The sequence below is a fragment of the Centroberyx gerrardi genome, chromosome 3 (assembly GCF_048128805.1).
Source record: "Centroberyx gerrardi isolate f3 chromosome 3, fCenGer3.hap1.cur.20231027, whole genome shotgun sequence".
NCBI lineage: Eukaryota > Metazoa > Chordata > Actinopteri > Beryciformes > Berycidae > Centroberyx > Centroberyx gerrardi.
The window spans coordinates 1,813,132-1,825,830 of NC_135999.1; the positions used below are offsets into that span (position 1 = coordinate 1,813,132).

A 12,699-nucleotide genomic window follows, 5' to 3' on the forward strand; every position below is an offset into this window, starting at 1 on the left:
AACGGCTCGTTTAGAGGCTCGCTTTTCTAATATGGATTGTGTGGATTTAGTTTTGATACTTTCACCATGTTTAGATACACATCCAACTCCTTTATCATCACAGAGGAGAGGGAGTCCTGTTTTACATGATGTGGGACTTTAACAAACTAATAAAGGAGCATCATGGCAGAGACAATCAGTCATGATATAATATAAAACCCTAGGCGATATGGTTGAAATCAGTATCACGATAATCATTAAGGTTTTTTTCAATATTGATAGATATCATGATACGGCTTCCATATGCAAAATCACGTTAAATAATTAGATTGATGTTCATTGCTTTGAACTTCCCCCTTCCTCCAGGTCTCAGTATCATGTCTGCAGACGTTACCATCAAAGCTCCAGTGAAGTCTTTCGCTTTCCCAAAACGCAGCTGTCAGGAGCTGGGAGCTAAAGCTAACGCTAGCTAGCTGCTGATGTTGATTCTATACTGCTGCACCCACAGTTTACACGGCCCTTCAGAATAAAAGTCCTTCGGCAATATACCAAAACCTTTGAGAGAGAAGGAGTGTGCACGATACTTTGCGGGGTAAGAGGTGAGTTCTGAATGACAGTAAAGTTTAGATTTTACTTGTTTCTTAACCCGCAAAGTATCGTGTGCACTCCTGCATTCACGGTCCAGCTAAACTAGGCTTGCCAAGTCCTGAGATCTGATCCCAGACCAGCAGGGGCAGCGCTGATCACAGAGTCTCTGGACAAACTGTGAAGGGAGTTTACATCGACACCAAGCCCAGAAGACACAGAGACGGACATGAGAAACTCACATGACGTCAGGACTGTTGGCCGTGGTGACGAGGACGTACAGGTCGAACACGATATCCAGGTAGTTGGTGAAGTAGGGGTGTCCGTCGACGGTGGTCAGATCTCTGAACCACAGAGAGACCAGGTTTACTTTAAACTACAGGGACTTTAATTATCTAGTTTACATTCAATTCACATTAACAATCTGGTTTACTTTAAACTACAGGGACATTAATAACCCGGTTTAAATGAAGCTACTGTGATGTTAATAATCTAGTTTACATTCATTTAGAGGGACATTAAGATAGTTTACATTATCTTTACACCATTAATCAGCTTTGCATAAAACACAGGGACATTAATAATCTGGTTTTCATCAAACTCTCAGAAGTCAAACTGCCAATCTTCTCATCGCATTACAGTAAACGGATTATAAAAGCTTAATGGCCAAAAAGTGTCTTCATCTAACAGATTATGAAAAGGAGTTTCCAGCTCACCGCTTCCCAAACAGCTTGAGGGCCATGAGAGAGAACATGAGGAGGCTGAACATGAAGAGCAGGAAGACGTAGAAGATCTGAGGCAGAGCGTTCCTGATGCTCCTGAACGCTCTGCGCAGCTGCACACACACACACACACACACACACACACACACACACACACACACACACACACACACACAGATCACACATAATACTACAGCATTACCATGAGTGTCACCTGAGATACCAAAATATATACATACACTTTATACGGATATTCGATCAGTTTTTTTCTCAATTATCCAATCAATGTTGTAGATTTTAATGATTATGATGACAGATTGTATGTGATTTTAGCTGGTAACCATTTCATTTCAAACCTGTTACATTATCCTAAATAGAAGACATTTATTTATGAGTGCCTCATAAAAGCATTAGTAACCCAATTAAAATGTAAAACCCCTCTAATGTCTGTAAAACCTTTCCAGTATTGCTTCTGGATTGTTTTTATTTCCGTGATGCCGATGTTTTGTGCCATGTTTAATGCTTTTAACTTGTGTCTATCAATATATCTTTATTAATAACAAAAATATTCTAAACAACCAATAAATGTACAAATGACAAACTATAAAAAACACAAAAGCTGGACAGGTGGGACAGGTGAGAGGTGAGACAGGTGAGACAGGTGAGACAGGTGAGACAGGTGAGACAGGTGAGACAAATGAGACAGGTGAGACAGGTGAGACAGGTGACACAGGTGAGACAGGTGAGACAGGTGAGAGGTGAGACAGGTGAGACAGGTGAGACAGGTGAGAGGTGAGACAGGTGAGACAGGTGAGACAGGTGAGACAAATGAGACAGGTGAGACAGGTGACAGATGACACAGGTGAGACAGGTGAGAGGTGAGACAGGTGAGACTGGTGAGACAGGTGACACAGGTGAGACAGGTGAGACAGGTGAGACAGGTGAGAGGTGAGACAGGTGAGAGGTGAGACAGGTGAGAGGTGAGACAGGTGAGACTGGTGAGACTGGTGAGACAGGTGAGAGGTGAGAGGTGAGATAGGTGAGACAAGTGAGACAGGTGAGAGGTGAGACTGGTGAGACAGGTGAGGGGCGGGGCTACCTGCCGTCCCTCGGTGATGTTGACCAATAGGAGCGGGCGCAGAACCCTCGACCAGCGAACGGCGTAGAGGCTTGAAGCCGTCAGCGCTCCATAGATGATCATATCAAGCAGGGTGAGCTGCGCACACACACACACACACACACACACACACACACACACACACACACACACACACACTCTTGATTTCCTCACCCTCATTTTTTTTTCACTTCTTCATAATATAGTGTTTTTTGTTTCATTGTTTTCCTTTCTTCATATTTTTTTAAATTTATTGTATGATTTATTTCATTATATTACAGTCAGTTAACTCAGTAGTTCCTAACTGAGAGTTTAAAGGTTTTCCAGGACAGGAGGAACCAGCTTCACAACAGGTACCACTCTAAGACCCAGACTAAGACTAAGAGTTGAAGTCCATGCAAAAAGCAACGAGTCTGACGTGAATAAATCCTGAGAGCAGTAAATCCACTTCGAACATTTAGTGGAAAAACAAACTGTTACACACAAGATTCATCAGAAAAAACTGTGTTGCTCCATGGACCAGCTGAGTCTAACGACAGAGACATAAAGGAGCATCTCAACTACTTGGAATCTATTATACATAAGAAACTATAGGAAAATCAACAAATATGAATATAGTACAAATTAACTATTCAAAATCACTAGTATTTCAATTAACACTACTTTCATTATTTCAAATATACAAATCACAAACTAGATTTCAAAATAGATTTTCTTTTAGAACAGCTCTTACAGATCCCACTCACTTCCTGTATGGTGAAAACAGCTTAATGCCGTCTGGACGGCTCTTCTAAAACAAACAGGACTCTGAACTCATCAAACTCAAACTTCAGCATCAAACTAATGCACTTCATCCCCGACCCTGCAGCGGGATCGGGACCCGACCCTGCAGCGGGATCGGGACCCGACCCTGCTGCGGGATCGGGACCCGACCCTGCAGCGGGATCGGGACCCGACCCTGCAGCGGGATCGCGACCCGACCCTGCAGCGGGATCGGGACCCGACCCTGCAGCGGGATCGCGACCCGACCCTGCAGCGGGATCGGGACCCGACCGTGCTGCGGGATCGGGACCCGACCCTGCTGCAGGATCACGACCCGACCCTGCAGCGGGATCGGGACCCGACCCTGCTGCAGGATCACGACTCAACCCTGCTGCAGCACCTGGCTCACCTGCCCGTTAACATGCTACGCCGTCATTCCTGCTGTGTGGTTCATGTCTAATTCCTGTAAATGGCAAAATAAATGAAATCTGAATCTGAAATCTGAAATGATCTGTTGGACTCCTGGACCAGGATGGAGATTTAACCGATTTAACCGACGCCAGAGAGATTTCCACTGAGCTCAACAGTAGAAAGAATTCTGAAATCACCAGTATTACAAGCAACCATTAGTAAGGAGATCAGGGGTCAGAGGTCACAGCACCCTGACAACAGATATGAGCCTAGAGTGATTATGGATGATAGAAAACAACCTGGTAAGTGTTTGGTATAAAAACAATCAAACTCCGGTAACAGCCAGATCTTAGCAGCAGCAATACTTCACAGTATTTTGTGTCCGTTAAGCTTTGAGTCTGTTTGCTTCAGAGTGACTGAGTCACCAGGAAGCCTCTGGTTTAAAGGCGCTGACGCGGCAAAGTCTCCGGCTAAAGGTTGTTTCACAACAACAGGCAGAAAGTCTTCTCAGCAGATTCTGACTCTGCTCATTCTGCTGCCACAGCCAACAGGAACTCTGCTACACTCACAGGAACTACTTCAGCCCCGGAGGGAAAACCGGGATCTGTTCTGGGCCGAGGGAGTAAAACCCACCGACAGTCCCACCGGTCGGTCTTCTCACTTCAACACAAACACAGTTACAGCGGTCTGGTGTCTCTCTGATGGAAACGTCCCGCAGGACGGGGCGAGGGTGAGGTTCACTGCTTCAGACAGACGACACCTGAACACCTCACAACCAGACTGACAGGATCTCAGATTTACTAAAAATAATAAAAACAACATGATAGTCTTAGCCCCTCCTACCAGCTCCTTCTACCAGACTGATGAAGATGAAGATTAGCCCCTCCTACCAGCTCCTTCTACCAGACTGATGAAGATGAAGATTAGCCCCTCCTACCAGCTCCTTCTACCAGACTGATGAAGATGAAGATTAGCCCCTCCTACCAGCTCCTTCTACCAGACTGATGAAGATGAAGATTAGCCCCTCCTACCAGCTCCTTCTACCAGACTGATGAAGATGAAGATTAGCCCCTCCTACCAGACTGATGAAGATGAAGATTAGCCCCTCCTACCAGACTGATGAAGATGAAGATTAGCCCCTCCTACCAGACTGATGAAGATGAAGATAAGCCCCTCCTACCAGACTGATGAAGCTGAAGATAAGCCCCTCCTACCAGACTGATGAAGATGAAGATTAGCCCCTCCTACCAGACTGATGAAGATGAAGATAAGCCCCTCCTACCAGACTGATGAAGATGAAGATAAGCCCCTCCTACCAGACTGATGAAGATGAAGATTAGCCCCTCCTACCAGCTCCTTCTACCAGACTGATGAAGCTGAAGATAAGCCCCTCCTACCAGACTGATGAAGATGAAGATAAGCCCCTCCTACCAGACTGATGAAGCTGAAGATTAGCCCCTCCTACCAGCTCCTTCTACCAGACTGATGAAGCTGAAGATTAGCCCCTCCTACCAGACTGATGAAGATGAAGATAAGCCCCTCCTACCAGCAGGATGACGATGATGCAGATGTTCTTGGGGTCTTTCCAGAACTTGTCTCGGGGAATCACCTTGGCGTAGTGAACGATCCGAACCGTGAACACCGACAGACAGAGCAGCTCCACCGGCATGGTGGCCTGGGGACAGAATACTGCTTAATACTACTACTAATACTACTACTAATACTACTAATACTACTACTAATACTACTAATACTACTACTACCAATACTACTACTACTACTACTAATACTACTACTACTGATGCTACTACTAATGCTACTACTATTGGAAAATCCTAGGTACTTCAACAACTATTACTACTACTAATAATAATATAAACGTTATATTATGTAATATCTGATTCTAACTTTACTATTGTAATTATATAAATTATAATCCTATTTATTAAAATATTATCTAATAATATCAATAATAAACCATATTTGTATGGCACTGTTACTTTGTAACTATACAGTTACAAAGTGATTGTCAGACAATAAAACAACTATAAATAAAAGCATGATACAATAAACAAACAAACAAAAAAAAAACACATTTGGGGTATGCTGCTTCTAATACTTCTATGAAAATCGCTAATTAGAAATTTTTGTAAAATTATGTTGATTATTCTATGTATTGATTAAGTAGGTGCACGTGTACAATAACATGGATAATCTAATGTTTTTCTGAGCTGCTTCATGGTTGCTCAATGCAAATTTAAAAAAGGGAAACCTTCATGTTTTCGGGTTTCATCATGTAACCGTCAGATATTTCAGTTAGCATTTAGCATCATCAGCAGTTTTCACTGGAGCTGAAGGGAACTCATTACATCACCGGTGTAAACGGGAAACGCTGACAAGACAGTTTTTTTGGGTGGTAGCTGAAGAATAAATATAGATTTTTTTTTTTCATAAAGTGCGTGGTGAAAAAAGAAGATAATAGAAACGCTGAGGAAGGCCAAGGGCTGAAACGCTGCTGCTGCTGCTGCTGCTGCGTTACAGACTGACACACACATGCAGCGTGAGCGCGGACATCTTTCTATAAATAATAGAACATGAAGGGAAACAGATTCGTACCCATAGTGACACCTCATGGAGAGCCGGGTCCTCGAAGATGGCCAGAAAAAGATCAACTGTGATGAAGACGTAGAGGAGAACCTGAGGAACCCAGTGGTTGTAGAACAAATACAGTCTGGAGACACACACACACACACACACACACACATATCAGCATCTAATGGTAATGCTATCATACTGACTGAAGGTTACAGAGATCATCTTGTAACTGGAAGGTCACAGGTTTGATCCCAGTAACAAAAATGTCCTGTTGAAGTGCAGAGACACCGAACACCTGCTCACTCTGGATAAACGCATCAGCTAATTTACAAGAGGTGTGACCAAGTCAACTTTGCTCGAGTCCCAAGTCAGTCTCAAGTCTCAAGTCAAGTCTCAAGTCTAAATGTAGAACAGCAAGTCAAGTCAGAACAAATCAAGAGTCCAGTATCAATTTAATATCTTAAAGAAAACTAAATATCTAGGACTTTTCAATGCAATATGGTTTTAATAGGATAAAAACTTGGCAAGAGCATCATGAGTTTGATTTCTATAATCAGTTTCAACTTCAATAAATTCAATCATTCCATACAAATTCAGAAAACAGAATTTAAATTCAGTCGTCCGCTGGAACAAATCTCATCACTTTCAATCTAAGTCATTTACACAAACACAAGATCTCAAGTCAAGACTTTAGAAACCTTTTCAAGTCATCAAAGTACAAGTCAGAGTCGAGTCCCAAGTCACCAGAACCCAAGTCAAGTCGAGTCTCAAGTCTTCTCTTCATGCATCAAGTCAAGTCTCAAGCAATTCAAATAGTCACGAGAGTCTGATTTGAGCTTCAGTAGATTAATCTTTATTGATCCTGTGGGGAAATTGGGTCGTTGCAGCAGCAAATAGTAACAGCGTACAGTAAAGAAAACTAAAATATAAATAGGAATAGAGTAGATGGAGATATTAAACATATAGTCCAACCAATAATTCCAAAACTCGAATATATTTAGAAATGAAAACTTTCCCACCTGACGGCCTGCGGCGTCGTGTCGAAGAAGATGTTCCTGTTGTACTGAGCGTCCGACACGTAGACGGCAGCCAGGTCCATGTCCTGCAGCACACACACACACACACACACACACACACACAGGGTTAATGGATGGAGCGGTTTAATGGGACCGTGCAGCGAGCGGTGAGGTGGAGGAGAGGAAGTTTTTAAAGATCGATTCTAGAGATCTAGAAGTTTAACTCTCTGCTCCTGTGTGGATGGGAGGGGCGGAGGGGCGGAGGGGCGGAGGGGCGGGGGGGCGGAGGGGCGGAGGGGCGGAGGGGCGGGACTGTTCAAAAATCTGTGATGTTTTATTGGTTGGAGTTTTTATATACTCTGTTTTCTAGGAAGGAGAAGGAATGGAGTTCATTTTATGGGGACTTTAAGATAATTAAGTGTTTTTTTAAAACAAAACACCATGTTAGTTTTATTCTGTTGCTAATTTGACGGCTGTGTTAAGTGACTCACTCCTAGAAAAAATGGTCACAAAAATGCCAACTCCACAATCGGCCAAATATCGGGCAGTAAAAACCAATACCGTGTTGCTTTTTAAAGCTGATATCGGTGCATCTTTGTAGGTCGTATGATCAGATGTGGGATGAAATAAATATAAAAAAACATTCATTCATTCACTCTCAGCAGGTCTGTGGTAAACAAGTGTATCAGGACTGCAGGATTACGGCTAAAACGATAATGGTGATCACCCTTTTCAGGATAATTTGATTCATTATCAGAGGAGGCAGAGAGGCTGAAAACGGTTCAGTATTTCACAAGAAAAAGGGAAAAATCTGAAAATATTGACATGATGATAAATTTGTATAGTAGAAATGTTTCTTTCCTATCCTATAAATCATCTCACGACCCCCAGGTTGAGAACCTGCAGCTGCATTAGACAACAGACCTCCAAACAGACACAGTTCTTATAATGACAAATATATTATCTGTCATGGAGGTGACAGTGGTGAACAGTGAAATTAAACTACACCTCATGTTGTTGGGGACATGAAACCCCCTTCAGGACCCCTGAAACCCTCTCCAGAACCCATGGAACCTCATCCAGGACCCCTGAAACCCCCTCCAGGACCCCTGAAAACCCCTGAAGAACCCCTGAAACTTCCTCCAGGACCCCTGAAACCCCCTCAAGAACCCATGGAACCTCCTCCAGGACCCCTGAAACCTCCGCCAGGACTCCTGAAACCTCATCAAGAACCCATAGAACCTCCTCCAGGACCACTGAAACTTCCTCCAGGACCCCTGAAACCCCTCAAGAACCCATGGAACCTCCTCCAGGACCACTGAAACTTCCTCCAGGACCCCTGAAACCCCTCAAGAACCTATGGAACCTCCTCCAGGACTCCTGAAACCTCATCAAGAACCCATGGAACCTCCTCCAGGACCACTGAAACTTCCTCCAGGACCCCTGAAACCTCCTGCAGGACTCCTGAAACCTCATCAAGAACCCATGGAACCTCCTCCAGGACTCCTGAAACCTCATCAAGAACCTATGGAACCTCCTCCAGGACCACTGAAACTTCTTCCAGGGCCCCTAAAACCTCCTCCAGCGCCCCTGAAACTTCCTCATAGACCCCTGGAGGTCCCTGGGCCCAGTTTGGGAGACATGATACCGGTCAGACCTCCAGGACTAATCTAAAAGGAACTGATCTTTACATTGAGTCTGGAGAGCTGGACCGTTTGGGACAATAAGCCTGAAAACTGGTCCTTGATCTGACAGACTGTTCCTGTAGTCAAGTCATTCTCTGCTGCCGTTTAACTGCTGACTGAGTTTATTGGCCAAAGGGGCAGAAGTTCATCTTTTTACTGCTGTCAGATGAAATAAACAACACTCTTAAAACAGAAGGATCATGGTCACATCACCCATAGGTAAACCAAGCAACGCAATAATAACAACAACAGCAGTGTTTTTGGTGTGCTTTGTGTATTTTTTGAAAATTTTTTCAAGTCAGTCATTTTGCTTTTCCTTCAGTCCATCTCTCCTGCAGTTTTGTCCTTCAGTCCATTTTAAATCCATCCATCACAGAACAGATTGTGTCTCTCCATCAGCAGCAGAAACTGGATCAACGTAAACTGACAAACTGTGGATCCATTCACAGTGAGAAGAGGAATCTGACTTTACTTTGTTTCTGCACTTTATTTTGTCGTTTCTAATGTTTCCAGTGAAAAGAATCTAGTTTGAACTCTGACCTCTCTCCTGTTAGAATCACATGGAAAAGATCACAGCTAACAATGTTCTCTGTTCTAAAGAGGAACTCAGGAACTTTTACTCTGAATGAGACACTTCTTACTTTTACTGCAGCAGATTTTTACACCAGGACTTTTACTTCAGTAAAACATCAGCAAAGTAACAGTACTTGTACTTCAGTGAGACATTCAGTGCTGCAGCTTTGTGTCCTGGAACCTGCAGGTCTGCTGGAGGATGTGCAGACTGCAGAATAATCAGAATCACAGTCAGTCAGTTCTGACCAGTCAGCAGTCAGAAAGGATCCTCACCTCTTTGGTTTTTGCAGGATTCCCTCCGTTAGAGATTCCCTTTCCTTTTCCTGCAGACTCAGGAATGTCCTCTGGCTTCTCCGGGTCAGACATCGCTCTGCGCCTCCAAACTGCCGCTCGGGAATATTTCTGAACTGTCACTTGGAAAATTACTCAACTTTTAACTCGGAATATTCCAGACTTTTGTGTGGCTCCGCTTTTCCTCTGCAGCTCGCAGAAACTCCCTGCAGGAGTTGGAGAAAACTCTTGAAACTCTTGAAACTGTTTTATTTCTGGCAGTTTTCCGTGCGCGCGCTCTGAAAACTTTAATAAATCGGATCCATCGCTGCGGATTAAAGTCAGGTTTATTCTCCGCTGCAGATCGCAGACCGCGGTTTGATCTCCATCGTGTCTTCAGTCTGGACTGAACTGAACTGATCGGAGCTGCTGTTTGTCCTGCAGTTTAAAGCAGGACTGTGCTGCCTTCACGGCCTGTCGGAAATGTGGCGATTACGAGCCCACATGACAGACCCAATGACGTGGTAAATGGGAGTGTGAGTCATAACAGCGATGGGATGTAATACTGGAAACTTGGATGGAATAAAATTATGGATTATCTATGATACCTGAGTTGACAAGATGTGACGTTGTGGAAAGCATGAATCCAAATCAATAACAACTGATAGTAAAAGTCATGTAGGCTTATGGCATTATTGTTATTGTTCTGCATTCTATATTAATACATATTATTATTGTCTGTTTCTGTTTTCACAATAACTTTTATCTAATAAATTAATTAAAACAACAATTGCAAGCCTGTAGCGTATTTCCCCCTCTTCATTCTGCCGCGCTGTACCACGTGACTGCTAAAATAAAACAACAGACACTAAAAACATTTGTGACACACCCGTTTGTTTTTCCAACCAAAAGCACTGTGCACGGATGTTATATTTACGAGTTATGACGGAGACATTGAAGGCAGCATGACGCGTCATGTGACACAAACCAACAGAACGGAAACAGAGGAGAGGAGTGGAGGAGAGAGGAGGAGAGGAGAGGAGAGGACGAGAGAGGAGGAGAGGAGAAAGGAGAGGAGAGGAGAGGAGAAAGGAGAGGAGTGGAGGAGAGGAGAGGAGAGAGGAGAGGAGGAGAAGAGAGGAGAGGAGAGGAGAGGACGAGAGAGGAGGAGAGGAGAAAGGAGAGGAGAGGAGAGGAGAAAGGAGAGGAGTGGAGGAGAGGAGAGGAGAGAGGAGAGGAGGAGAAGAGAGGAGAGGAGAGAGGAGAGGAGGAGAAGAGAGGAGAGGAGGGGAGGAGAGGAGAAGAGAGGAGAGGAGAAAGGAAAGGAGTGGAGGAGAAGAGAGGAGAGGAGGAGAGAGGAGGAGAGGAGAAAGGAGAGGAGAGGAATATAGACAATGTGTAGTAAGTTAAATTACAGATGCCATTGGTTTCTGTTTCACATCATTAATACGTTAATATATTCATCTATATTAATAATATTAATATATCAATATATTAAATATATTTGATGAAGAGCTGTAACATTTACTTACATTTTTCTAGGCTTTATTCAGATGGTGTATGGTTTAATTTATTGTGTATTCATCTGTCACTATTGTCATTATTGATAACCTTCATGTGTTTAACTGTGTTGGTTTGTTTTGGGTTTTTTTTGACTGTCATTCAACTGCTGGCTACTACAACTGAAGTTCCCTTCTTGGAAAATAAAAGCTGTTCTATTCTATTCTATTCTATTCTATTCTATTCTATTCTATTCTATTCTATTCTATTCTCTGCATGATGCCACACAGTCATGTCTGTCAATACAGTCAGAAACCCTCAGTCAGAAAATAAGCTTCAGATTTGTATCTTTTGTTGGTAAAAGCGACACAGTGACTAAAGACAAACCTTTATTTTTTTGTGGGTTTTTTCCGTGTTTTGTGAGAGTGAAACCTACAGAAGACTCTTATTTTTATAAAAGTCTGTTTTTGGACAGGTTCAGTGCGTCGCTCATCCTCCACCCTGCAGGAGTTCAGCTGGACTTTTACAGCATGAGAAACTAAACTTCTAAAATGTCTTTTTATCATCCAATATTGTATTTTACCCTCACCCTCCATAAGGTGCTCTATCACCAGAAATGATGCACCATAATCTAATGTTTTTATGTTTTTAGCTCCATATTTAACCTCCCAGAGTGTTGTGACAGGCTGTATGTTGTCCTGTTCTGCCCCCTGCTGTCCAGACTGCAGAACGACACTCCCGTCTGCTCTGATCTGCAGTCAGAAAACAGAAAACAACAGGAAATCAGCTGCAGTCTGAAGTTCCACTGAAAATCAGAAAAGTTTCCTGACTGATACTTTCTGGAGTGTTATTGATACCTGCTGTTATGGCAAATTGGGTTAAAGATTGGTTTTGGTCGGTGTATTTTAGTTCAGTTTGCTTTGAGTCATCACTCTGGTTGTGTGTGTGTGTGTGTGTGTGTGTATGAAATATATGATTACTACATAAGATACCATACAATATAACAGCAGTGTGACAGCAGCTTCATGTTTCCTACAGATCTGCTCAGCCACTGAGAAGTCGAGTCAGATTCTCTTTATTCACCAGGTTAATTGTACAAGAGATAGTTTACTTAGTAGTTACTTGACCTGATGCATGAAGAGAAGACTTGAGACTTGACTTGACTTGGGTTCTGGTGACTTGGGACTTGACTCTGACTTGTACTTTGATGACTTGAAAAGGTTTCTAAAGTCTTGACTTGAGATCTTGTGTTTGTGTAAATGACTTAGATTGAAAGTGATGAGATTTGTTCCAGCGGACGACTGAATTTAAATTCTGTTTTCTGAATTTGTATGGAATGATTGAATTTATTGAAGTTGAAACTGATTATAGAAATCAAACTCATGATGCTCTTACCAAGTTTTTATCCTATTAAAACCATATTGCATTGAAAAGTCCTAGATATTTAGTTTTCTTTAAGATATTAAATTGATACTGGACTCTTG

The 12,699-nt window shown here is 42.9% G+C and overlaps 1 protein-coding gene across 1 annotated transcript in view; it reads right to left on the bottom strand.

The window, feature by feature from the left end:
• tpcn3 (two pore segment channel 3) overlaps nucleotides 1-10,114 on the bottom strand; it is a 27,183-nt gene extending 17,069 nt beyond the window's left edge. Inside the window, exons 1-7 of the mRNA XM_078282535.1 lie at nucleotides 9,719-10,114; nucleotides 7,191-7,273; nucleotides 6,193-6,307; nucleotides 5,123-5,251; nucleotides 2,386-2,502; nucleotides 1,281-1,399; nucleotides 807-908 (exon numbers count right to left, since the gene is read on the bottom strand). Of these exons, the coding sequence (XP_078138661.1) occupies nucleotides 807-908; nucleotides 1,281-1,399; nucleotides 2,386-2,502; nucleotides 5,123-5,251; nucleotides 6,193-6,307; nucleotides 7,191-7,273; nucleotides 9,719-9,811 (758 nt within the window). The 5' untranslated portion in view covers nucleotides 9,812-10,114. The remainder of the gene's footprint in view (nucleotides 1-806; nucleotides 909-1,280; nucleotides 1,400-2,385; nucleotides 2,503-5,122; nucleotides 5,252-6,192; nucleotides 6,308-7,190; nucleotides 7,274-9,718) is intronic.
• Between the last annotated feature and the right edge of the window lie 2,585 nt (nucleotides 10,115-12,699).